The sequence below is a fragment of the Pezoporus flaviventris genome, unplaced genomic scaffold, assembly GCF_033815535.1.
Source record: "Pezoporus flaviventris isolate CSIRO_AGI_PZ_B2104156 unplaced genomic scaffold, CSIRO_AGI_Pfla_v1 ptg000007l, whole genome shotgun sequence".
Lineage (NCBI taxonomy): Eukaryota > Metazoa > Chordata > Aves > Psittaciformes > Psittacidae > Pezoporus > Pezoporus flaviventris.
The window spans coordinates 84,260,624-84,288,383 of record NW_026892555.1 but is presented as its reverse complement, the minus strand read 5'-3'; the positions used below and the strand labels follow the sequence as shown (position 1 = coordinate 84,288,383).

The following is a 27,760-nucleotide window of genomic DNA, read 5'->3' as shown; positions in this document are numbered from 1 at the left end:
TGGGCAGGGACACCTTCCACTAGACCAGGTTGCTCCAAGCCCTGTCCAACCTTGCCCTGAACAATGCCAGGGAAGAAGCATTTGCAACTTCCTTGGGAAACCCGTTCCAGTGCCTCACCACCCTTAAAGAACTTCTTCCTTATATCTAACTTAAATCTCCCCTGTTTAAGTTTAAACCCATTACCCCCTGTCCTATCACTACAGTCCCTAATGAAGAGTCTCCAGCATCCCTGTAGGCCCCCTTCAAATACCGGAAGGCTGAGGTCTCCATGCAGCCTTCTGTTTCTCCCAACAAAAAGCATCCTGTGGGGACCAGCACATTATTCCTCTGTAAGAGAAACACTACAGGCTGGCAGTGAGAAGACAAAGCCCCTGGAGATCCACCACAGTGGGGGGCTTTCTGCAGAGTACCAAGCACTGAGACTGCATCCATTCAAACAATTAGTTACCTAAAACGTGGTTTTACACCAGAAGGGAGTTTAGTTTTTTACCTCCTTTTCCCATCCGTCTAGCATAGCACAGGCTGTTCCTACCCACCTGCTCCTAAGGTAGGCTGTGTTTTCCCCATTTTCTTCTACCTTCTGTCCTCTGTACATCTCGTCCTGCCCTGAGCACTGCAGTCAGTGATGTTGGCTTTAATAAACAAACAAACAAACAAAAAACACCAGCAGAGACTTTGAATTTCAACTTTATTAACCTCCAAGTTTTATATGCTCTCCAGGCCTCTCCAGATTCTGCCTCAGCCCTGCAGCGGTCGGGGACCTCAGTTTATTAAACTAAATCTCAGCCCAGCCTGGCTCACACCGGCTCTCCCCCACGGACAGGCGGGAAGCAGCACCGATCCCTGCTTCCCCCCGCAGCAACGGTCTCATGGAGGCGCACAGGCCCCGCAGAGGGACGATCCGACGGGCACGGCAGCACCTGCGCGGGGGGCTGGCTCACCGCAGGCCCGGGGCGCGGTGGAGGTGGGAGGGCGGGCCCGGCCGTGCTGGAGCTGCTGCTGCTGGGCGGGCTGGAGCTCAGGTGAGGAACGGCAGGAGCGGAGGGACAGCTTGCCTTCGGTCCCGGGGTGCTGTGGAACGGAACGGCAGAAGGGGCCCTGGGGCCGTTGCTGGCCGGCGGGTGGGTAGCGAGGAGCGCGGCTCCTTCCCTCGGGGTGTGGAAGGGGTGGCCGGTGTGCGGCCTCAGCTCCGGGGCTCCGCAAAGGGGGGCGAAGCGGGATTTCGGTTTGGTGTCCTGGTGCTGAGGCAACGGGACCAGCACCGTGAGGGGTTGAGCTTTGGTTAATGGCTTCTGCCGGAGCAGAGGAGCTGAGCTCCCCCGGAGGAAGGCCCGGCCTCTTTGTTAGCTGTAAACAAATGGAAACCTAATTTATTTCTGTAGTGACACCCTAAGGAGATGGAGGTCAGGAAGAGAGTTCTTGGTTTGATCAGTCAAAATTAAGTCGACCGCAGGCATTTCTGTGGTAATGTTGAAAGGCTGCGTTGAAGGCAAATAAGGATAAAGATTGCTTATGTCCTTAAACTCTGTGTTTCTGTATTTTACAGGTCTGGGCTTAGGAGTACTGCACTTGAAAGGGTAAAGACACTTTCAGGAAATAACATCCCTGCAGTATTTAATACCAGCTAATCAAGGGTGTGTCTTCTCGACGGCTGATTTTCTTCCCAGGACAGCTTTGCCTATACCTAACTTTTATCCAGATCACAGGCGATGCGGGGGACACTAAGGGTGCCCTCCTTTTAGAAACTTCCAGGACAAAGGTCACAGCCTGCACTTTCAAGTTTGCCCTGCCGTCAGTGGCAGCTGCGTGCATGCTCATGGAACGTACCAGTGTTTGCTGGGTTTAATGCTTCATTAAGACGACACTAGAGAAGCCAAGATTCGTGTTCTTAGTGGACACCACGTCTTGTCCTTGTGGCAAAGGTAGGAGAGTCAGGACAGACCTAGTAAGTAAGCTAAGCTCAATAAATGTTGAATATAAAAGCATTGCAATTACTTGGTGAATACGAAAATGTAAAGAAAAACTTTCTTCTTTAATGAAGTTACTTTATCTATAGTTTAAAGGGTATTACTTCCTTTGCTTCATAAGGAAGTTAGTACTGAGTCTTGAAACTGCATGAAATGGATGCAAGTGCTGGTCAATGAATAACTAAGTAAAGCTATAAAATGAACCAGTTTTATTTCTCTAGCTCAGGAAGTTATTTTAGAAAGAAAGAATACATGTAAGAAACAAGATGCCTCATGCTGGGAGACGATACCAAGATAAGCAGTACAGGCACCATGAGAACCATGGATCTGATAGATATGAGGAAGACAGAAGAGTGAGAAAACCGTACCCATACAATACAAGGTATGTCTCTATCACCTTAAAGAAACACATCACAGCAGGTCTTTAACATGCCTTTTAATTTTGTTTGCTTTTCTGTACCTTCATGTTACAATAGTAAATGAAGCATTTACTCAGCCTTGAAATTGTGAAGCATGAGCACGCCACACTTGGAATCAGAGAGTGATTTTACACTTAAAAATTTAACCCTTTTCTTTGTAAAGAGACGGGACAGAAAAATAGGCTGTGTGACACAGGCAGAGATATGCATTTCCTGGGTTATCTGGATCAAGTTGGGTCACAAGCAGGTGAAGTGTGGCCATGCGTCTTAGTACTGTTCCTTAGGAGGCTGGTCAGTAGGTGACAACAGCCATGGCTTGCCAAGTATGCATTGCTTAAATGAGAATGTTACATGACTGAGACAAGCACAGGGACCTTCTGAAGTCTCAGATTGCTCTATTTCGGCTGTGAACAAGTTAATATTAATCTAAACCAAAATTACTTTCAGTACGTGCAGTCGATAAATGAGTATTTGTTTGTCTAAGGCTGTTTACAGCACTTGATAGTGGGTCAGCCCATAGTATTGCAATAAGCAGATCAACTAATGGGTTTGGAATGAAAAATAAACTCTTCGCCTTCCAGCCTGGCCAGCCTACAGAATATTAGGCATGAGCTTAGGCTGTTTCCTTTAAGGCATGACAGTGCCTGCATTGTAGGAGAGAAGTCTGTAGCTCTAAATGGCACTGGCAAATTAGCCATGGCAGTAACGTGTTCATCATGCCTGTGTAGTCTCTGGGGACATGATTGTAGGGCAATTTAAGAATAGAGACGAAGAGGGAGAGGAGATGAAATATAATTAAGACTGTTGAAAAGCTGAAATAAAGAACTACACCCTGATAATACGCATGTTAGCAAGAAAAACAGGATGAGAATAAAAGCAGCAGTGAAGAACACTGTGTAGACTAGAAGTACTTATGGCTAAGTATAAAACATTTGGATGGTGGTATCTTACTTTGTTATGCAAATAGCTAATTAATTTTTCTTCTGTCTCTCCTAAATCATGAAAAAAATGGAGAGAAATGGGAACAAAGGTCAGCCTAAGAATCATCCTTAGAGGCTGAATGACTGTCCTTGGCAAAAGCAGAGCTCAGGAGGGATATAGTTAAATTATTTTGAACATATTAGAAGTGAAAGCAACAGATGCCAGGAACGTATTCATTGAACTGTGGAGAGAAAAAAAAAAGGATGTTTTTGGGCATGGTTTGTTTTGGGTTGAGGTTGTTGGTTTTTTTTTTCTTTTTTTTTGTTCATATATAGTGTAATATGAGCAATGTGTGAAAGGATAGCTATAAATTAAACCACCACTTCTTAATAAGGCCCTTCTCTGGACTTCTTGGTTTTGCTGTTGGTTTCAAATGACTGGACGTGTAGATTGAAAATTGGTGGATGGACTGTAAAGGCCCAGGACAACAGACCATCCCTGTATCCATGGATGATTAGAGGAAGCTGCAGCTAAAGTCTGTAATAGCCATGGAGATAATAAGAGTCAAGCTGAGAATCTGGGTCACTAGCCCTCACTACAACTAATCAAAAAACTTTTCCATCAATTTTTTTGATAGAATTTAGCTTAACCTATCAGCATTTTCCCTACTTAGCTCTCATGACAAAACCAGCTGCTCTTGTAAGGACATTTCAGTATTTTGGTGAAGACTGATTGACCAAAAGACCTCCTCTGTAACGAAACAGATAGGAAGAGTTTTGTGGAAGCTGTAATTTGGATGCCTAATGCTTTTATTCCTTACAAGCAAGACTTTCTAGCCAGAGTATTTCTCTTAACAAATGCATTTCATTCTGAAGCTCTTATAGCAACCTTCGTCTCATTGCTGAGGTAAAGGAGTTGTATTACCCAGAACTGGAAAGTCCTAAAGGAAAACAGAAGCAAAGGTGGCCAAAATAGGCCATTGTGAGAGGAGAAAAACAAAAAGCATCTAAAACAAAGAATTATTTTTTTTTTCCCTGATTGTACTCTGTTGCTGAACATTCAGGGTTTTTTTATTTAGTTTTTGCTTTGTTTTGTTTTCTGGCAAGTAGCAGAATACAATAGAGAGAAGCAGCTGCATCAGAAGTACCAAAGGGATTGCTTTCAAGTTAACTTGGAAGTCTTATAAATCACACAGCTTATTTAATTTATGTGACACAGCTGCGCAGGATGCTTTGGTGGTTGCACAAGACACAGGACAAAGGTCAGAAAAATCAGAAATGTTTCAGCCAAATAGAGCTGTTGGCAACTGCACACAGAGATGCTAGCATTGGTCTTGTTATTGAATGTCTTAATTAAAATGTAAAAACTACAAAGAACATGATTTAAGGTGGATGAATGAGATAATATTTCTAAGTTGAATCCGGAATTGGATGAAGATAAACCCAAGTGAAGTGCAGCGATACTAGGACACAAAACTACAGTTGAAAATGCTGATCTGTGGAAAAAGACAGTCAAGATAAAAACTGAATAGGAAGAAGACTTTTAAAAATAATAGTGCTGAATGAGACTTAAAATACCCTTTAATAGCAAGATTGTCCAGCTGTACCTTGAAAAAGACAAGCTCCAGTTCTCCTTCAAATGAGGGAGGACATTTAGATTAGACCAGAGGCAAAACAATATACAGCTGATGTTTCTTTTAACCTGAGTGTTACCTCGCTTTAAAAAGGGCAAATTGCACTTTTCCCATAGAATAATCTAAACCTCACCAACCTTAAAAGTCATCAGGCTTCAGATGTGGAGTTGTGTATCATTGCAGCAAAGTGGACAATTCCATTTTGAGGTATACAAATGAAGAGTCTATCAGAGACATGAGAAAATGATTTTATTGGTCAATTTTAGATTCCTTTTCAAATATCAGCAAGTACCTCAGAAAAGAAACCTAAATAGGCAGGGGTTTTCTTCCCCAGTTTAAAATCTTTATGTGTGGTTGTGTTTTTTTTAATAGCTTTCATTCTTTTAAAAGGCATAGTTCTGAGACATGGTAATTGAAAGTAAAACTTCTACAAAATACCCATGACATAGGTGTGCTATTTTACACCTGTATTGTATGAAAATATTTTTCTTTTTTATTCTCTGGGCTGCTATGGACTAGCTAAACTGTTTTTCATAAAAAAGCTATTACTTGTTTTTATAGGAGAAAGAATTCCCCCCCCCACACCCTCCTCCTTGCTACTGTTCCCAAGTAGCCTAAACAATTCAGCCAGCCTACTCAGTAAGTCCACAGTTTTCTCAGATAAGAATGATCAAGTGCAAATGTCCATGTGAACATGGATTTATTCAAGTATTTGGGATATTCCCTTTCAAAACATGCAAGCAAAAAAAAGGTCAGATACCTGCAAAGCAGGCTGGCTGATTCCTCTAACAGGGGCATCTGCTAATTTCTTATGTTCTAATGTTCAGGAGAGAGCATCATCTAATTATATTAGTCATTTACTTTATTGTAGGTCAACAGGAGACATCAGAGATGTCCAGCACTCAGGGACTTCTACTGTTTGCTCAGAGCCTTACTCTAAAACCTCAGGAGCAGCATTGGAATACTTTGGCCCACCACCAGACTATTACCCTCCCAAGGAAACCTTCTCAATGAAGTGTTCAAAGGTATGCACAACAAGAGGTATGTGAGATTCTTATTGCCTGCCATCCATCCCTCTTCTTCCAAGGACTAGTCTTGATTTTGGTTTCTGTCTTCAGAAGCACAACAAAGTAAAGTTAAAGAATTATTAAAAAAGCTTCCAAACAAACTGGGAGAGTTAATGAATAAAATAACTGAGGGTTACTAGCATGTTTTAGGCATCTAAATTTATAGATTTATAGAGGTACTTAGATCCTTGAAAATGCATCTCCAGAATAGCATTCAGAGGATCAGTGGGTCATGTATGTAATCACCCAGGTTGTGCAGCAAGAGTTAACCTTTGGGATTTAGGAATACAATAGATATTTGCATCTGTAGGCAATTTAAAGATGGCTGTTGAAGCTTTGATGATAGTTTATTTCTGACACATTCTTCTCAGACTTTTTATCAGCTCTGGATTTAATCCAGTGATCACTTAAACATCTTTATAAATCAACATTGTGGGAGAGAAAACTATTTTATGGACATGAATCCAATAAAACAGCTCTTGAGAAATAACTTCATTTTTTTTCATAGCTAGAAAGTGACTACAACAAGCAGAGAAACAGGTATTAATGTGAGAGGATATCAGCCTTAACACTTAGTAAACTTATTCCTGTAAACTGGGGGAAAAGAAAGTCACTGAAATACCTATTACTCCTTTAAAGTTTTCCCTCTTCCAGGTCAATTACCATTCTCACCTTGTTTGTAGGAAAGGCCCACTGCAATCTGAGTTGAAACGTGCAATTAGGTGCAAAGTCTTTGGCTGAAGTCTACAAACAGCCTTTCAGTGTTCAGTAGAGAGACAAGAGTTTAGTTGAAAGTGAATTAAAATACATAATGTCAGATTACTTTTTGACTCCATGAATGAAAGTTGAATAATACACTTGCTTTTTGCTCTAAATATTTCTCTGAATGTGAATATGTGAACGATTTTACGAGTGAGCTGAACCGCTGTCTTTTTAAAGTATGTTCTGTGTATTTGTCTGCAGTTTTTCATCTAGATTTAACTCCAGTAGTTAGTAGAGCATATTTAAACATCCAGCGCCATAGTGATATTTATCCCTGATACAATTTTATCAGCAGTTTCTTCTTCAACAGTACTAATTTATTTAAACTTGTTTGAGAAACTCTAGAAAACTCCATGCCTTATTTTATCACAGCTTTAGAAAAATGAAGTGGCAAGTTATATTTAGTTTACAGTTTCACTGGTTGTTTAGACTTATGGATAGCTTAACGTGACTTGCTGTTTTGGTTTGGTTTGGGGTTTTTCCCCCTGCATTTGCTTCTCATTATTTCAGCGCATCATTAACATTTTCAAAATGTCCTAGTTTTGGATGCATCAGTTGACAATGATGATTTCACTCCCACCCTTCCCCCAAGTACTGCTCAGAATTTTCCAAAAATTTACGGTTTCGAGTTTGCAGTGGAGGAGGGAAAAGAGATCATGTAGGAAAAAAAAAACCAAAACCTTTAATTAGCAGTTTTATTTCAAAAAATGAAAATATATTGGAGGTTGTTAAGATTATGACAACTTTACTCCCCTGTTTAATTTTTGAAAGTACCAAGACTTGGCAGAATTTTCTAGAGCCATTTTACAGAATTCGGTATTCCCTACAGTCATAGTCAATGTTATAAAAAATAAAAGCTACATGAATGGTTTACTAAAAAGTCAGTATATGTGAGCTGCAACTTCTTATAGCAAGAAAAGTTCTTGTAAATACTTTTTAACCATCTCTGCCTTTTGCCAGTGATTTATCAGCACTTCGATGAAATTCCCCCTTCCCAATCACCGTAATTCTAAAATAAACATCAAACAAGGCCAGGAAATCAAGTGATGTACCACAGTCTTTTCCAAATCAACAACTGAAATGTTTAATGATCCTTAGTTTCTGACTGTACATCACTCTGCTTGCGCTACGGGTTTGTTTTGTTGTTTCTTTTTTGATTCTGCCCAGCAAATACATTTATGCTCTTTGTGCATGTTGACCAGTGTGGCATACTAGAGAGGAGTTCTAAACAAGCAGAGCTCTGAAAAGTACTTGCTTCACCTAAATACAGCCCTCCTCATACATGCTTTCCACCAGCAACAGCCCAAAAAACCTAAAGCTGAGTTTCAGAAACAGGCAGTTATTTTTGCAGGGATCCTTCAAACACCTTAGCTGCAAGCAGCAGCAGAAAAAAGGACGTTCTCCTACCTTTGTTATTCCCACCTTCCCTGCCTAATCACCACCTCCTTTTTTATTTTTACTACAAACACATTAACAAAATAAACCCAACCCAAATATAATGGAAAAAACAACTGATACTGACCCCTTTTGCTGGTAGGAACATTTGATACCATCTAGGAAACATCAGAACATTCATCTCCTTTTAATCTTTTCCTCTTGAAAACAGAAGGAAAAAGGTCTGTTAAAATGTTTTATAAGCAATACCTATGCAAAGCCATTCAGGTAGGATCATGTGGCTGGATCATACAAGGCACCTAATTATGCATCCTCTCAAATGATGTACTAGAGTACAAATTTAGGAGGACCATTAGAGTTTGGACCAGTAGAGAGTGAGCTGTCCTCTGGAATCTGAGTCAACAGAAGAGTGGATGGTTGATCTTAAACTGGTCATAGATACTTGGTCACTTGACCTTGAAAACTTTGCATTTTCTTTTTATTGCTTCCTCTAGTTTTGCTCAAACAGTGCAGGTAAACTAAGTTTCTCTCATCTTCAATCAGTATGTGACTCAGGAAATGCCTGAATTTTTCCCTTGTGTAGAACAGTACTATGCTGGTCATCATTTCTGAGCTAGTAACTTTATTTTTTTAGAAGCTCTTCAACCCACTTGGCATTTAAGGGAGACATTTAAGGTTAGAAAAAAGTTTGTGGGAGAGCAAGTATAATTGAATCCCTGTTCTTTGCTGCTATGAATACAGCTTTGCACCATGAATAGTGTCAGATTTCTTAAGCATATTGTAGGCACTTCCAAACAATCAGGCCTTTAGCATTCTGACGTACACAATTGTTAAAACCTTCAGACCAATTTCCTCTCAGAAATAGACAGCATTACAGTTTGTAACAAGAAGAACAATCTCCAATTTCAAGCATAGCTGGGAGGAAATATCAAACTGAATTTATTTAGAGGAGGAAATAGAATGAGGGAGTAACAGTTACTTTCTCCAGGATATATTCATGCATTAACAAGCCACCATTAATTGAAATGTAAACATCTATAAGCTTTTGTTTTTACAAAACACAGTCAAATGTTTTTCCTGTAGCTATGAAAGCTGGCAAATACTCATAGACTGGAAAAAATACTGAGATGAAAAGTCACCCTGAATACAGGGTTCACACTAGTACACACTTGGTTTGAGTTATGCCATTGTTCATAACTGTTATACTGCTGCCATGTTGCTCTGTGATGTTCTGATACCATTCTTCTTGGACTCAGACATGGGAGCAGAGGGGAAAAATATTTTGCACAGCACTTGTATCCCTTCCAGTGCTGAGGAGATGTTGGGGAAAAATAGTGGTCTGCAGGAGGCATTGGACTGGAGCAGAAGGCCTTCTGTAGCTTCAGTTACATATATTCAAAACCACTGAAGGGTCATTCAGCGTGCATAACGCAGGTAACCTGCTTTGTGTATGAAAAAAGGCATTTGACAAGCACATTCAACACCACATTAGGTCTTTCCAGGAGTGGTCAGCAGGATACTTATGTTTTGGTGGAGGCACCCATAGAATTAGAAACTGGTGTATTTTATAGCCCATTATATTCACATTTTGCCCCTGCAATCTGCCATGCTTAGCTCCTTTACACTGGGCTCAAAGCTGTCATGCACTGTTCCTCCGGGAGTTAATTTGAATGTATTTCTCTGTAAGAAGGGAACACTAAAGTCCCCTATAGTCTCATTGTAATTAGATGGCTTTCCCTTCCTATCTGTTGCAAAGTAGTTTTAAATATATTATGACTAACAGACTGAATCTGCCAATAAGTTTTTAATCTTGTAATTGTGAAGACAGAGGATATTAGTAGTGGGAATTAGGTGGAACTGACTGTACAGATTGAAATTATTCCAGTTATACAAAATGGTTAATTAAAATTGTGCAGTAACAAGATGCAGTGGCAAAGCTGCAGGTATCCTTCCTGTTCTGAAGTTAAAGTATTTCACTTGGAGGAAAGTCCTCTTTGTTGTGAGATACAAATGGCCATGAGCAGTTAGCTATATAAAAACATGTAGGGGAGCTAAGCAAGCTGCAGATGCCAAATGTTACCTTTAGCAAACTGTTGTCCTGCCAACATATGGGACTTCCCTAGGCCCACATCTTTATATCAAGGTTTTTTTTTCATCCGAGTTCTGGCTAACATGTACCCTGTTGTTTTTAGAGAAGGGAGAGTTATAACTGAGAAGAGTGGCTTAAGTTGGCAGGGGAAGATACTGTCAAAGTTGATAATAGCTGTTGGATATGTGTTAAATTCTAGCCTGTGCTTCCCTACTGGGAAACCTTAGCACTCTACCAGCGTTGAACCTGGAGCTGCATCATCTTTCCTGTAAGACCACTGGGTTTGTCGTCCCAACATCTGACCCAAATTCTGGGAACCAAGAAAAACTCTTTAAAAAGTGGCTCTCGAGACTAATTGATACAGCCCACTGACTACCTATTGCATGTAGCTCTCTTCCTTGAGCAGTTGCTCTTGGCTCACTTAAAGGAGAAAAATCCACCCTGTCAGGAATGTTGCTCACCAAGTGTGACAACCCACAACTGTTACAGTGAATGAGAAGCTCAGATTCACAGGTGCCTCCAACCTGACCTACCTTAAGACAGATTATGATTGCTTAAAGGGCAATAACACCCCAATCTTTCTGCTTTCTGAAGGCGGCTGAGTTTCAGTTCAAACAGAGGGAGTGGCTATGGAAAGTTGGCATAAGGAACAAGAGTGTTTCATTGTTTTCTGAACCTTAAGAAAAAAAAAAAAACAAACCTCCCCCAAGTTTGTTTCAATACTGAGGTATTTGTTTACTGCTTGAAAGAACTACCAGTACATTAGAAGGAAGAAAGGCCATTTCCTGAAAGGCAGACCATGAGGTGACACTGTAGAAACCTACCAGTGCTACAGATACATGTACAGCTTTTTAGAGCCATTGTATTTAAATCAGTATTGCCACATGTTACAGTTTAATGCAAGACGTTGCTTCCCACCCTCTCCAAAATTATGGAAGATGACTCATGCTCTGGTAACAGGAGAGAGATCAAGAAATGCTAGAAGTGATGCTTTAAAGAACTACTGGGAACAAGTAAACCAAAGCTGTTTGTTCCCAGGCAGCGGCTGGGTTGTGCTGAAACTGTGCCTTGATGGCAAGTAAATATTAGTGTCATACAGTGGTGGGAAGCCATGGGGATAGAGGCTGATGCAGTAGTTCTGCAAATGAAGTCCACCCTTTCCTGTGGAGATTGGAACAGCACTATTTAGAGGATGGGAGGGAATTAAGCAGAAGGAATAGATCAGGTGGGACAGTAGGTCTTTAAGGGAAGATGATACACAGAAACAAACAGGATAATGTTTGGATCTCAGCACTCTGTGAATGTACAGCTCTTCTGAATCATTAAAACCAAGGCGGATCATCCTTTGAGATTTCCTAATGAAGTGATTATCTTGACTAAAGAGGAATAACTTGTTAAATGATAATAAAAATGCTTCTTTCTCAAGCCCATAAATCATTTAATTTTTCCAGTTTTAACTATTTTTCCAGCAATTTCCAGTAAGATCAGTATCTCAAATGCGCATGAATGCGTTGGCATTTTCTTGCCATTTAAATTCAGTTGGCTCCAAGTATGTAATTCCCTTGAGTCTTTGAAAAGCCAAGATTCTGCTGGTGTTACATTGCCTAACTGTTGTGTTTTAGGGCTGGGTTGTGGGTTTTTTTCTGCCTTTGAACATTACTCTATTAGGGAGATTTTAACATAACTCAGTGAAAGCTGAATCCACCACTGGCTGAAGAACACAGATACCTACAAAAACAATGGTGGGGTGGGAGTCTGGGGAGGGGGGGGGGGAGATTTGTTTGTTTACGACAAAGCTGCATATTGCCCTGATCCTGTATGGGTAAAGGTGGTTGAATGTTGAATTCTTGTAACGGGTTTCAGTAAGATCTTGATTTGTACTGGTCTCCGTAAGGGGAATAATAATGTTAGCAAGGTGTTTTAATGCCTTGCATCCAGGTTTAATATTTTTAATCTATTGCAACTGTTGTCTCCGTTTCATACCCCTTGTTCAGTTCTCCTGCATTGTTTTGGTTCCTCCCCACTTCTGTCACATTTTTGTCTGCTTCCTAAAGCAGAACAAAACCTCTCTTCCCTTTGGTGTTTTCTCCCCTTCTTATCTATTCCTCCTGCCACTGACTCAGTTCAGCAGAGAGGTGACCAAAGCTGTACATTGAGCTGTGCCTTTACTTTCTGGGGAATGCCAAACCTGCACTGCCAAGAGAAGTTCAGCATTTGAGATCCTTTTCAGGACTGCCTTATGCATTTGTAAGTCACTATATATGGTCAGAATACTTGTCTGTTCCTTTAGGGGTAAAAAAAGAAATACTTCTGAAAAGCAGAAAGTTACCCAAACTAAGAAATAACCCAAAAGACAATTTTCAGTGATGAAGGCTGGGAGAATGAGTTTTATTGTGTGTTTAGCCTCTAACTCCCCTCATCCCTCCTCCTGGAATGACCCCTAACGGGATGTGGCACGGGCGCCACTGACCAGTGCTGCTGTGCTACCACTGCTGTCGAGGTGGCAAATGGGCACCCCTTGGGGCTGCTGGCTGCGTACTGCTGGTCCCAGTGTTACTGCAAAGGAAGCAGAGGGAGAAAGAAAACTAGAATGGAGAATAAAAGACATTAATTATCTTAGAAGGACACAGGAGTGTTAACTGACGAGGAGGAATGATACCAAAAGAATCAGGATAAAGAGTCCATGTGCAGTCAACAAAGGAAAAAAGTGACTGCTGTGCCAAGACACAGTGGAGGGAGATGCTTGAAGGCCTCTATTAGTCAGGTCCTTGTGGGAGGAGAGCTTGACACAAACAGCCAGAAATTTTACAGTTGCGGAAATACAGGAACAAACATGAATTGGCTATTTTATTTCATGTACACACACTGTGATCCTGACACCTGAACGCTGGCACCATCCTGCCCCAGTGCCTGGATAAAAATCGCATGAGACCTGAGCACACCATTGAGTTACTGGGTACCACACAGTCAGCCACAGTGTAGTTTTATGAGACAGAGCATAGGGATTTAACAGCTCACCTCACCTGTAGAGTTTCAGGTGTTTCTCTGGTTCTGGCTTTGTTATTTCCCCTGCTAAACCCATGCCAGCACAACTGCTCATAACAGGAAACCTCCTCAGAAAAAAAAAGACTGGATTAAAGCAAAGATAACAAATACAATACACTGAAGTTACTATCCATAAGATTGAGATTTTTATGGAATGAGTAAAACAATTATTTGGAAAGTTCTGGCCACAACTACTGTCTTTTAAACTGCAGCCTTTCTCACCTTCAGTGCTGAAAGTCAGTGCATTAAAGAAGCCTGGAAAAGGAAATGGAAATCCAGGAGCCTAGACTTGAGGCTCGTTACTTGCTCAGTGTGGGGAGGGTTAGTTCTTCTCCTAAAGCTACAGTCCCTGATGAAGAGTGCCTCTCCAGCATCCTTGTAGGCCCCAAAGCAAGTAACTTCCCTGCAGGAAGACCTATTGGCAGTTTAGTTTCTGCAGCTGTAACTCCTAAGATGACACAGCTAACTGGCATGTGAAAGCAGGAATGGCAACACAGAAGCGTGGCTTTTAACTCAGCCCTTTCTGCCAGCAGTTGACTGCTTGACATAGGTCACTGTCAATAAATGTGCGTTAGCATATCCTGACAGAGCTAAGATCTAAAACTTCACTGTTCTTTTATTCCTTATTTCTCAAGTCTGTCTATCCTGCTTATACTAGTATAGTAGGATTAAGTATCAGCTTGTAACTGTCACAGATCAGGCTTTTGGGATGCCGAGGTCAAGATCTGAACATTAATATTTCTGTCAAAGCCCTAACGGTTGTACAAGGGTTTAGGGATTTCCACTAATTGTCTGCTACTTTTGCAAGCCCTGGTGGCTCTCTTTGTAGACCTGTAATTCACAGCTTCATTCTACATACTGCTTACCATGTTAGGATATTCTTTAATACAGGAGGCTTTGTTATTGCACTTTTTTTGTTGTGGTGGTGATGTTGGCATTTTTTAAAGTTGATACATGCAATGTAAATAACTGGTGGAGTAACTGCTAATGAATCTCCATTGTTTAGTTACTCTAATCAATTCTGTAGCAGGCATATGTGAAAACTGTTCAGGTACATGCAAAGCCTGCCCAACCTGAACGCCCTGTCTAAGGGAATTTTTCAGGCATGCCATTAAAGCATCTACTGCTGCAGTTAAAAATACAGTGGACCTACACTGATCATATGTTATTGCATGACAAGAGAGACAGCCCTACTGTGGTACCAGCAGTCAGCTCAGTGAAATGAAGGGGTTGCATTCAGAATTTGTGTGAACACGTAGGAAGTTTTGGAACAGCATCATTGAGGATTGGGGACAGTTATAAATGTGGGGAGATTAGCAGCAGGTGCTGACTGCTTTGACAAGAGAAAATTGCCTTTTCTAAAGCTCAGCAAGGTGATGTACAGGAAAAGTTGATGCTCAGTGAGTCAGAGTGCCTCACCAGTCATAGAGGAAAAGGAAATTCTGAAGACAGTGGTAGAAGAAAGCTGGGCTAGTCATGAATTCCCTATTTCCCAAACATATTTAAAATTTATGTTTCCCTTAATCAAAGGATCTTTCCTCCCTGTAGACTTGTAAGAACTGCTTCCTGATGGAGCAGTTTCTATGAAATCAGTAGTCAGCCCTTACAAAGGGAAGTGGCCTTCTGGGTGCAACACTGTCCAGGGGCCCTGAGGGCCTGCGTTGACTCCTTGTATTTGGGAGGCATATTATACAGCTCAAATGAGTAAACAAAATATATTTGATCCAATTCCAGTGGATGTCCTGTGCAGCTATTACTCTTTCAAAATATTTTGAACAGTCCTGGTGAAGTGATGATTCTGTACCCGTGAAAAACGTTGAGTCATTTGGCTGCATTGTTTGAATTTGGTACACTGAGTTCCAAATTCTGCCTCATGGACTGAGATTTAAATTTGTCTTTACATTTAGATTCACAAATATTCCCTTTGAAACATTTGAAGCCACCTGAACAGATTTGGTAACCGGCATTGTTATTGACCTGCTTCACAGAAATGGTTGTGTGTAATGGTCAAGGAAAAGGCATGTTGTCATGCAAAAGTCAGCATCACCTCTGAGGAACACATACGCAGAACTGCATATTTAGTTCCTTCTCAACAAGAGCATTTTGTCTTCTCTGCCTGCTCTACCTAATTCCTTTTAGGAGATGAAGTCTATAATGTATGCACTTGTCTATGTATACACACACAGAAACTGAAACATGCTGAGTGAGCCTCAGATATGCTGTTCAGAGGTATTACCACTATTATCACTGCTCCCCTTTGTGCTTCTGGGGTGGTTTGCCAGGCCCCAGTGTGAATGGGCTCAGTACCTACCTACTTAGGAGGTACCTACCTGTTGTATTAGGAGAAATAAGGGACTAGTCTGGGTATAGGGGAAAGCAGGAACTCCTGAAGTGGCCAAAGACCCTTGTCAAACAAGTGCAAGCATCTTCCTGTGAAGAGCAAACGGCAGCAGGAAGGTGCTCATTACCTCAGCCCTCTGTGGAGGAAATAAGTAGGGGCAGAACAGGAATATCCAATAATCCTTTATGGTGGCCTTCACTAGCTAGCGTGGTTAGAAGCATCTGGCAAGGCAAGAGAGGAATTTGTCTGTCTTGTGTGCTGCTTCATCCCTTTGTTTTCAAGCCTATTACAGCCTTGACAGCAACTGAGCCATTGCTCAAGAGGAAAATGCTGTGCATTATGTTAGCAGCATAAAATGAAAGTCTGTATGCAAACTGTAGATCCAGCCCCACTTTAAAGACAACTTAAAAGATGCTGTTTTGAGCATCTTATGTTCTTGGCTGTCAGACTGCAGTGGAAGAAAAAAGATTTACAATCCTGTAATTAATTTCAGAACCCGAGGAGCAGCACACATGATGCACTAGGGGTTTTCAGTTCCCAAATAGACAACTCTAGCTATGCTACACTTCAGCATCTGTCATGTTTACTAATCTTAGTCTGACCCCTAGTGAGCTGTCACAGAATAATCAGATTTATCTAACAGATGCTGCGCCTTCCTGACAGACAGGTGGCTACCACAAAAAGAAGTCATCTATCTACTTTCCAACCCCATCTTAGAAAACCTTGGTTACCTTTATCAGTAGGATAAGATAAGAAAAAGAATCAGCTCAGAAGTCATAAGCCTTTCTTCTAAATGTGTGGTTGAGGAAGAGAAAAAATGACCCAGTAGCAGATTATTTAGCTTACCTTTGCATATAAAGTGGGTTTTGCCTCCTTCCCTCCTCATTTTCTGGGCAGGCTGCTTCTCAAGGCTTATGAAGAGATTTTTCTCTCTGAAGGAGACGAAGTGGAAGCTGCATCTGGTTAGATATGTTTAAATTAACAAACACTTACTAAGACAAAAAAGGGGTGTAAATTAAAGCAGTAGTGACATTTTAAAGGACCTGAATAACTTGCCTAATTTTTTAAGCTATTAGAAGCTTCTATGTTTTTGTCAGCTTTAACCTCAGCATTTTGTTCATACTGGATGTATCTTGCTCAGTGTGTTCATGCCAAGCAGTTACAGGCCAAAATACAATCACTGTGCGCTTGCCTTGGCAATAACACAAGCACAGTACATTTTTTATGGATTTCTTTTCCCATGTGAAGATCCATTTATCAACACACTGACAAATTAAGAAAAAAGTAATTTGCCCAACCTCTGAAATTTACCCATGACAGCTTGTGCTTGTTTGGGGTTTTATAAAGCAGCTGTAGCCAAGGGGACTATCTCAGTAGTAGTGCTCTCTGTCTATGGGTTTGGGGTATTTGTGTCACATCCAGTTTGCACAAGATGTGGTTTTGACACCTATTTTCATCCTTCTGCTCCTTACAGGCATTTTGAAGTTTGTGGAAATCACGGTCAATCTCCTGGTGCTGATTTGTGTGGGCGCTGCCCAAGCCTCTGTTGCAGGCTTCACGTCCCTTGGTGGCTTTGGCACTGGCTCCTTTAGCCTGAATTCAGCTTATAGCCCCTTTGAGGGCACAGAGCTCCAGGAGGTGAGGGAGCTAGACATGCAGTTCACCCAGATGCGAGCCCCATGCGTGTATGGTGGAGTAGCCTTCAGCTTAACAGCAGCAGCGCTTACCCTTGTCTTCCTTGTCGTGGGAGCAAAACCCATCCAGCAGCTCAGGACAGGGCTGCTGGCAGGTGAATGTGCCTTCAGTCTGCTGGCTGGTGTGGCATACGTCGCAGCGGTTGGCCTCTACCTGCATTTTGTCAGCCAGGTGAATGCCACAGAGGTTTGCAAGAGGCGCGAGAGGCTGTATGCACGCCGTGGTTACACCTCCATGAACTGTGTGGTCCAGGGTGGTGATGCAGCCGTTGGCCTTTTCGGTGTCGTCGCTGCCTGTTTGTACTTCGCCAGCTTTGTGGTCTGCATCCTTGCTATCCGAACCGTCCGTGCCTTCCAGAGCCACATGGCCAAGATTCAGCACAGCCCCAAAAGTGGCATTAGAGACAGAAGTGGCAGAAACCACCATGCCGTCCACAGGACCTCAGAAAGGTCCCACAGTGTCCAGGCTCTTGCCACGTTAGTGTGAAGTCAGCTCTGGGGCTGTGCCAGAGAGCTGGAGCTTCAGGAAGGGACAGACACTGGGTGGCACATGCCAAACTGGTGACCAGAGCACAATGTCTTGTTCTACAAGTTGCTGAAGTGTGTATCAAACCACCAAATATAACAATACTGCTATCACATGATGTAATAAAATTGATGTTCAGCAGATGTTTTAACAAGGGGTTTTGCATCAGTCTCTCAGGCTGGACTCCTGCATTTAAAATGTGTTTGGTTGTAATGTCTTCATCCTGCACAGAACAATCCAAATAGCAATGGGCTGTTAACAGGTTGCAACCATAGCACTGCCAAACCTGTGCTAACAACCACTTCCTTTCCTCTCCCATGGCATGAAGAGTTGAGTACACAGCTAGGATGGGCAGCCTTCAACAGATCTCGTGCCTCTTGATGCATCCTATTGCCTTATGCCATGCTGCTCAGAAAGCCAAGGACACTCAAGTGCTTCTCTGAATCACAGCTGAAGGTACCTTTGTGGCCTTTTGCATTTGGGCTAGTGAAGCATTCTGTCTTTTGAGTCACAGGGGTTGGCACATGCCGATCATGTGCTCCCTGGAGAATGCTACTGAGAGGAACTAGCTGCAGTTTCAAAGGCAGCGTTTTGGTTCTCCTCCAGTTCCCTGTTATGGTTTTTCCACCTCACTGAGCACAGATGAGAACCTGGCAGGCAGTGCATTGGTCAGCTATCAGCTTAGTAAAGCTACCACTTGCTTCTGTAACCACCTAGACAAGGTTGGGCTTGCTGACTCCACAGCTGGTGTTGGGCAGCGACTGAATTGGGAGCACACGTCTTTTCCAGGGGAATGCTGTAACAATGACAGAAAGCACACGCATCCTTCCAATACCTAAACACACAAAGCATGAGTGAACAGCAGTAATTGCGTGCCCCCAGGGTTGAGAAAATAGATTTAAGAGAACATCTTTCAAGAGTCCTTTCTTTGAACTTCATCGATGAGGGAGTGAGGAAAAAGGCTGCTCAAAGTACTTAAGATTTGTCAGCTTGAGAGGAAGGAAGAGGCAATTTTGATTCTGGCTGTGCTCACTCCATTTAGTTTTATCTGGCTCAGAGTCATTGCCCAGATGGGGCTTTTTTGAACCACAGTAGAGATATTTATTGTGTATTTCACATATATGCATATATATATATATATATATGCACACAAGGATCTCAAAGGATTATGTTTAAGGTAATCTAAAGACAAACAAAAAACATAGTTCTATTAGAAGTGATTACATGAGCGTTTACAATAAGTATTTACCATTTACATAATACCTGAAGCATCTTTTTAACACTTTGAACACCAAGAAGCTTCACAGCGTTATTATGCTTGCAGAGTGAAGACTTTTTCCAAACATGCCATGGCTCACAGTACTGGTCCAGTTATGGAATTAAGATTTCCAGCTTTCTGCCCAAACCCAGACCTTCACTGGTATGCTGTAACCAGCTGAAGGGTCTGCTACAGGGATGGCTGTCACGCAGCTACAGCTGCAGCTAACCACTTGCTAGGCATTTCTGACTGCGTGCTTCTTCCTGCGCTACCTCTACAGCTTGCACATTTTGAATGCAGGCTTGGTTACATGGTGACACACTGTTATTAACTTATACAAACAACAAAAAGCAGCTCCTTGAAGTGAAACATTCAAAAGGTAAGCAAAGGCTGCAGGTAATGTATAAATCTTAACTCAGTCCTTAAACAGATGTGAAATATGAATTTCAATATCAAGGCTTCTTACTCTGCCCCATTCATTCTTAAATGTTTGCCTGCCATCACTGCAATAGCGATAGTTCTCTGCGAGTGTTGTTTCTGTCTCTTTTGTCCTTGTGTGTGTGGTAAAGGCCTTGTTTGCTGCAAGGTAATTCAGTCTTTAGGAAAAGGTGCGCAAAGTTTCCCTGTGGACTGTTGCTCCTTCCCTGGACACTTGGGTTCCTCACAGTCAATCCATTTTGGGTCCCTTTCCTGTTAACAGAAGCAATTTTGCACATTACATGACAAAGAGTCAAAAAGTAGCTGCTACTTAAAGGAGCCCTGTTGGAGATTATGGAGCTCACTCACTGCCCTGAGCATCCTGTCTGGTGCCAATTACATTCTTTCAGCTCCTCACCCCAGCTGCCTCCCTGCACTCACAATCCCTTCATGTTTCTAACCTCCACAGCCTCACATTTATTCCTTATATCCCATCTAAATCTACCCTCTTTAGTTTAAACTGCTACTCCCTGTCCTGTCACTACAGGCTCTAGTAAAAAGTTTCTCTCCTTATTTCCTATTGGCCCCCTTTATATATTAAAGGATATTAAAGGGCTGCAATAAAATCTCCCTGGAGCCTTCTCTTCTCCAGGCTGAACAACCCCAGCTCTCTCAGCCTGCCTTCATAGGATAAGTGCTCCATCTCTCTGACAATTTTAGTGAGACTCCTCTGGACCTGCTCCAACAGGACCACATACTTGCTGTAATGAGGACTCCAGAGTCGGACACAGCACTGCAGGTGAGGTCCCATGAGAGTGGAGTAGAGGGGGAGAATCACCTCCCTTGACCTGCTGGCCACACTTCTTTTTATGTGGCCCAGGGTACAGTTGGCTTTCTGGACTGCAGGTGCACACTGCTGGGTCATGTCCAGCTTTCCATCCACCAGTACCCCAAGTCCTTCTCTGCAGGGCTGCTCTCAATCCCTTCATCTCCCAGCCTGTACTGGTGATTGCCAGTGCAAAGCTCTGCACTGGGTCTTGCTGGGACTTTGTGAGGTCCACACTGGCCCAATCCTCAAGTCCTGAGACACAGGTTCCTCTGGGTAGCATCCCGTTCCTTGAGCTTGCCAACTGCACCACTCAGCTTGGTGTCATCCACATGCTGAGGTCCAGAAGCTCTGCAGGGACCACAATGAAAGCCAAAGCCCAGTGGTTGCCAAGCTTTGTGCCTCAAATTTGTTTTATTCCCTGCCACCATGAAGAAAGATCACCAGAAAAGAATTGCAAAGAGGAAATACACATTGGTGCTGTTTCCTCCAGTCACCTTCTTGGAGGGAAGCGTAGGAGAGGAGAAGGCAAAATCCAAGAAACACTCCTCGGAGGAGCAGGGCAGGGAAGAAGTAGATTTTCTTCCCCTTAGGAAGGACAAGCCATATACCATCAAAGCGATCCAAACAACCCTGCTTTCTAACTGTAACAAGACTTGAAAACCTTTACCGTGCAAGCTGCAAAGGTGTAACACAAAAGCAGGGATTTTCTGGCACACACGTAATGACTAAGGCTGCAACAGGCTGTCGTTCCCAGCTGCCGCTGCAGGTGGTCCTACCCTCCGGGACAGATTAGCCTTCCCACCTGCTGCTGCAGATGGCTGTGCCCCACCGATACCTCTGCACAGTGGCTGCCACTTAGTACGGGACAATAATCTGCAGTGGGATCAGCAAACAAAGGCAGGACAAATGGCTCCATCAGCCCTGTCATTTCTTTAAGCCTTTCCCTGCTGCCTGCCCTGTGCAAGCATGTCCTGCTTCAGGTCAGCGCTGAACATAAACTCACCTTTTTCTTTGAAGCAGCCCCTGCACCCAAAGCACTTCACACAGTCATCATCACCCTCAGTCCCTCTTTGAGAGGGATCCTCAGGGTGTATCCAGCTTGCCCACTGTGACCACCATCAACTTACCACCCGGTGCAAGGGAAATGGTGATAGCAAATGTCAAATCTGTGCTTCCCTGAGAGGTTGTCTTGTAGGTAGACAGCATGGCCTCTCTCAACATAAAAGCCTCGGGGGCCCCACCACTGGTGCAGTGGGAAACCCTCTGGCACACCAAGCCTATTCTGAACCTTCAAAAAGAAGAATAAAATGGCCACCATCCCTGGAGATGGTAGGAAATGCATGTGGGTGGCAGGGTGAACTGGAACTGCCTGGCAGGAGAAAAGCCCCACTGCAGATGGTGGGTCTCCAGTGCAAGGTGCTGGGGTGAGCTGAGCAGCTCATTTATCTCAGAGTTACCTGTGAGACGCTCAGCCAGCCCCTCTGCATTTAAAACATCCATTTGCACCTGTCTCCTGCAACATGGGAACAAACAGCTTTAGTCTGAGAGCAAACCCTCCAGCTGAGCTCCCCGGCCATTAACTGTCCACAGAGAGACCCCTCCGCACAGAAGAGCCTTGGAGAAAAACAATCTCCCTTTGAAAAATCACATCTCCATGCCCTGGTCTGGAGGGGAAACAGGGCACAAGACAGTTACGGTGACAACATTTAGAAACACAATTAACAGTCACCTTATTCTGCATCCCACTGCTGAGTAAACTTCATTCTAGGGGTTCATAAAGGCAGTTCTGGGGGAATCTTGTCAAGAACGGAGCAAATCAGCATCTAAAGGCACAGGTGTCTCATTTCAGTGTAAAAGGCAAAATTGAGGGGCGTGATGCTGGAGAGGAGAGAGGATGTTCACTGCTCCAGACAGGCTTAGTACAACCTTTACATTCACCAAATAATTCAGGTGTTTGGCACTGTAAATCTGGTGCTGCTGGAAGACCTCCATGTGTCAGGGCACTGCCTTCCTGCTGCTGAGCACCCTCGTGCCATCCACCAAAAGGAAGTTTTCAGATAAGCACAAACAAGTTTTCCAGTTTTCTTCATGAGTTTAAGAAAACTTTCCTGGACTGTATTAAATTTTATCACAGTTTAAGCTTTTCCCATTAGTTCTTCAGGAGAGTTCGAGTGTATCCGATGTGGAGAAACAACTAGGATCACAGACCGGCTGTGCAACAGCAGAAACTGAATTAAAGGCTTAGCACTGAGAAAAACTGGGATCACAGCTTACAGGACAAACTGCTTTAAAGTGATGAGAGTACATACAGGGATTACAGTGCCAAAGAACAGCCTGAATGGAAATTGCTCTTTCATAATTCATGCATTTTGCTCCCAGTTCAGATTTATCTTCACTGAAGTTGCTCTTCTGGTAGGTTTTCTTCACAACTTACATTCAGCATAACTTGAGTAAAGCTACAGATACACAGCAGGCCTTTGGTAATTCCGATCTCTCAATTACATTTGCAGAACTCGGGCATCTCCTTTTCTTTTCCAAGACTGAAGTACGTTACTGAAGGGGACTGTGACCGCATTGCTTATGACAGCCATGACATTCGTCATTACTCATCCAGGAAAAGGTGGTGCTCAGTGTATTGCAGCAGCTTAATGCCAGCACAGCACAAAAAGTGTCACAGATGCTCACCATCACCTTCCATAAATAAAACATGAGGCTCCTTGCAAGGTCTGCAGGTTGTCAGTGCTTTTCATGTAATTGGTTTTGGTGTGTGACAGAGCAAAATCGGCAGATCACAGGATGCCCTTCATTGCTACAAATGGGCTTTCCATTTCCAGTGATGCTGTTTTGCACACAAACCTGCACCTGCTACTGCATTCCCTAAACTCTCAGGCCATGTCAAAGAACTCAAGTGAGGGAAAGGCATGCACGTCTTTAACAGGTAACTGGTTTCTCAGAAGGGTGTAGAAAGGTTTGTGAGAGATGCACATAGATAAAGACTGTGTTTTAAACAGGCTTCAGAAAAGCTTGGATATATTACTTTCGTTACGACAAGAAAAACTGTATAATGGACGTGTTTAGGCATTTATAGCTATACAAAAACCTTGAGTTTTTGGTATCCTGTAGTAACTTCCAGGATAAATCTGGACAATGGAAGCGCAGGAGGAGAAAAAGAGGCTTGAATGTGTCCAGCTGCTTAGTAAAAATCTGTGTTTCTCAGCTGTGCATTATATACACATTGCTCATAGGCTTCCCACCGTACCCAGATTTATAGATATAAGCAGAGCTTTGTACTATCATCTGCACACCTATGCCACTTCTCACTCACACCACAGCAACCTGAAAGCTGCAAGCATAAAAGACCACGGTGACTTCCAAACACTCAGTATTTGAGTGCAGGATCCTCAGCACAGAACAACAACAGAAGCCACCAGACACTGGAAGAGCTGGTGACAGGAAATTAGTGAGTATAAGGTTTTCTAGGTGGAGGTTGGTTAGCATTCCTGATCACCATGGGGAGATGGGATAGAGAGCGCAAACAGTAAAAAGGAGGTTTGCCCTCTTTCAGACTGCAAAAGCAGCTCCCTAACAAGATGGCCCTGTGTCCCTGAGCAGCTTGAAGGAGATTCAGGATTTTACACTGGTGGCTTAGCTTGAAGATTAGTCAAGTTACTGGTCTAAATAAATAAGGCATGGTCTGATCGAGATTTCATTGCCCAGTCACTAAGACTACTTGAGAGCTCACCAAGACCATCTCCTCACCTGCCAACACTGCAGATGCTCTATAAGCAGTAGCAGATGTAGCTCCCATGGCTCCCTCTTCCTTCCTTTCCTTGTTTAGATTTGTGGCAATCGCTTCTAAGGCTCAGGGAGGCTGGGGTGTGCATGAGGGTCCTCGGCCTGTATGGAGCAGGTACCTGCCATGTCATGGTTGCTGCTGTTTGTTCAGCTGAAGGAAGGCTCCTCCAGCCCGCTGCAGTTCCTGCCTGATTCGCACGATGGGGTGCGCGAGTACATCAGACGCCCTCCTTTAACTCCAAGGATGAAGATGCAGCAGTGCTGGTCCCGTCCTGCGGTAACACGAGGGGGAGCCCTTGGAGCTTTCAGTTAGCGCAGACAGCAGCAATACGCCCTTTCCTACCCTAAACGCAACAGCTCGGCTCTTAATCGGAAAAAAGAGGAGGCCTGAAAGCCATTTCTTATCTTCACAAGGAGATTGCTCCTGGTTCAAGCAAGTGCAAGCCACAGATCACCAGGAGGGGGAAGGTTGACTGCTGCAGATGCCCTCCCCACACATCCCCAATCCTGAAGAGGGGCCAGGGAGCAGGATGGGCCATGGACACATTTCCATGGAATCCCAGAATGGTGAACCCTGGCACTGGTCAAGGAAAGGCTGGACGGGGCTAGTGGAAGGAATCCCTGCCCATGGCAGGGGGTTGGAACTAGGTGAGCTTTAAGGTCCCTTCCAACTTAAACCATTGTGTTATTCTATTCTTTCTATTCAATGCACTATTTTATGCACAACATTACTATATATTCTATAATTCTACTGGCATATTCTGTTTCTCAGGACCAAGTCCTAACTGCATGTGCACCTACTGCAACATTCTTAATATTTAATTATTTTTAAATTTCTTTGTTTTACAAGATGCCGGTGTCTCTCTCCGTAGGAGGGATTACAACGAGAAAGCATCTTATTCACAAGTCACCGAGTCGCACACTTCTGCTACACCAGCCTTCCTTCCTAGCTCTGCATCCCAAGTTTCTTTAAAACATTCAACAGCATACATTTAATTAGCAAAACAATTCCATCTGTTCTGTGAGTCAATACTGACAACTTTACCGTTAAAATACACATATTTCTCTTGGTGCAGCTGTGCTTAATCTGACAGGGGAGAGAAGAGCCTGCTGTGCATCATGTCTAGTGCCCAGGTTCCATCGTAGGGCTGCATCCCAGTTGATACCAGGGGCACCAAAAGGCCTCCACAGCCCCATTCCTGTGGTCCCTGGGACCCTGAGTCACCTGCATACCCTGAACACAGGCCTCCAAAGGCAATCCCACAGAACCACTGGTAGGACATCTCTTTTTTGGCTGTTTGCTTATGTTTTGACAAGTTGACACGGAAGAACAAGCTCAGATGAAAACGTGAGAGACATGGGGCTGTAACAAGCAACAGGACACTGGAACTGATCTTACAGGGCAGTAAGAGCTAGCTAAACCTCATCCACAGGCAGGCACTACCTCCCAGCCTTGGTACCATCGAATTCATCCCCTCTCCTCGACCTGAGGTGCAGGCTCTGTGGCTGGAAACCCAGCTGCCCGGTTCTCCTACAGCAGAAAGCCTCAGGGGCTCATCCAGTGCCAGATCCCCCTGCGGGAGAGCAAACCAGCCCTGCCCATCCCAGTCTCTGTCATCTTGCAGTTACGACAGCCTCCTCAGTGCTGCAGTGGTGTCATGCTCCTGATGAGCTCTCTCTTGTGGATTAAGAATCTCCCTTCAGCTCACAATATTAAGGAAATATGGAAAAAGATGAGATAGCGTCTGCTCCATTCAGATCCTGCTTCAGTCATAACCTAGAGGGCAAGCCTAGCTCACTACAGGAGATAAAAGGTAGAATGAGGCATCCAAGTGAACTGCAGGTGAATCCCAACTTGTCAGCCTGAGAAGGGATGACCGAAAGGATGAACTGTTGAACTCGACAGGAATGGAAGTATAAATCAAAGGTTTGGGGTAACGAAGGGACCAAACATTTAAACCAGGGACTTGAAGCTAACAAGGAACCTTTCCCCCCACTAGTGTCCTAGATAAATGGTATCCTGATTCTTCCCTGGGTCTGCTGTTAGTCTATGAGATATTTAGAGTTTTTCCACCCCGATCTTTTGATTTGAATGGGTGCAAAAGGTTTTACTTGTTCTCAAGCAGCAGATGGATTTTAGCTTTCATCTTTGCACAGAAGCAGCAGCCTTGTTAGGTACAGGTCATCTGACTACATCTTCAGTGCAGGACACGGCACACCCCTCACCACAATGCAAGCAATCAAGAGGAACAGCTTGGTTCGTGCAGCAGTCCATGAAATCCTCACTGCAAGGAGTGCAAGCATGCACGTTAAAAAAAATCAGTAAGAAACAAATCGATTAATCCAACAATAGTGCACTGAATTGGATTGAATTGGCTCTGAAGTAAGTCAATTGAATTAACAAAGCAGGCCGCTAAAGCAGAAAAAGCAAAGCACAGTCATTTAGCAGACACCAAGACACCCTGGCTCCAGCCGAGCACAAGATACGGTGTTTTACCAACTTCCGTCCACACAGCACCCCCTGCAGCCAGAGCACTGAGGGACCCAACCCTACAACAGCACTGCTGAGAACTGCTTGAGGACCGGAGTGCCTTCTCCTCTTAGAAAAGCTCATCTCCATTGACAACAGGCAGTGTCCAGGGAAATGAGGCTGCCCAGGCTAAAGCTGCTGTTCTGTTTACTCCTCTGAATCCTACTGCTCTGCTTGAATCAATTCAAGCCCTTCTACGCCCCCATGCAGCAGTAGGTGCTACATGGAAGAGAATGGCCTTTTTTTTCCTTTTAAGGTACAGAGAATTTTCCAGCTTCCTCAGGAAACTCTAAACGTGTACTCACTTGCCTAGGCCATGGCAGTGTCCTTGCAAGTTATCACCTTCACCCTCAAGCAACATCTGAACAGAACTTGAAAACAGGTAACAATCTCCCAGGACACCAAGGGAAAGGAATCAGTCAAAATCTGCAATACACAAACCATTTACCAAGGAACACCTAAGAGTTACTAGCCAGCAAGCCATAAACTTTTTGTTTAAATGCATTATTTAATGAGGTTTCTTTAAGAAAAAGAGATATTTTGAAGCTCAAATTACAATAAAGTACAACTTTGTAGATCTACAGTGGACAGCGCTACAAACGTTTACCAAACCAGGTATTTTCATGTCTGCTCCTCTGCTGTTATTATTTAAGGAAACTCCAAATCTCTTGTTAACAGCAATCCTGTCCTAACTTGGCTATTTCACCCTAGGACAGCATAAGGACAACAGCCTATTACCACAGACCTCTCCCAAAATACAGACCAAATGTCAAGCAGGAGCAACACACTGCCAGGATCACACACTAATTCAGCTTTGTAAAGCGTGACAAGTAAAATGGAGCAGTTGGTTGGAGGAAATAGTGGAAAAGGGTGTTGCTCCTTTCCCACAGGAATCACAAAAATACCCTTTTGTAATCCAAGTCAAACTGCCATTGAACTCATGTTCATTCAACACGTTCGAGTTCACGTAGGTAAGCTTTGAGTTCACTTTTCCGCCTTCTCCTTACATTTTCCCCTCTTCTCTCCACACCCAATGGTTTGATTTGTTTTTTTCTCCCTTTTCTTAGCACT

At 43.3% G+C, this 27,760-nt stretch overlaps 1 protein-coding gene across 5 annotated transcripts; it reads left to right on the top strand.

The window, feature by feature from the left end:
- The first annotated feature begins 945 nt into the window (after positions 1-945).
- LOC133267198 (MARVEL domain-containing protein 3-like) lies at positions 946-18,014 on the top strand. 5 transcript variants are annotated; one of them, XM_061449301.1, is made up of 4 exons: positions 946-1,023; positions 2,195-2,350; positions 5,813-5,982; positions 17,115-18,014. In XM_061449301.1, exons 2-4 carry the CDS (start codon positions 2,235-2,237, stop codon positions 17,819-17,821), a joined length of 993 nt encoding a protein of 330 aa, XP_061305285.1. In that variant the 5' UTR covers positions 946-1,023; positions 2,195-2,234; the 3' UTR covers positions 17,822-18,014. The 5 variants fall into 5 exon arrangements, with proteins under 5 accessions (XP_061305285.1, XP_061305289.1, XP_061305284.1 ...); XM_061449305.1 differs by lacking the exon at positions 946-1,023 and adding an exon at positions 1,099-1,122; XM_061449300.1 differs by lacking the exon at positions 946-1,023 and adding an exon at positions 1,266-1,635.
- The last annotated feature ends 9,746 nt before the right edge of the window (positions 18,015-27,760 follow it).

What these genes read in the sequence shown, in the direction of transcription:
- LOC133267198 (XM_061449301.1), top strand. Translation starts at nt 2,235, where the DNA reads ATGCCTCATGCTGGGAGACGATACCAAGATAAGCAGTACAGGCACCAT. An exon ending in CCGTACCCATACAATACAAG is followed by an intron (nt 2,351 to 5,812) that starts GTATGTCTCTAT and finishes ACTTTATTGTAG; the next exon opens with GTCAACAGGAGACATCAGAG. An exon ending in AAAGGTATGCACAACAAGAG is followed by an intron (nt 5,983 to 17,114) that starts GTATGTGAGATT and finishes TGCTCCTTACAG; the next exon opens with GCATTTTGAAGTTTGTGGAA.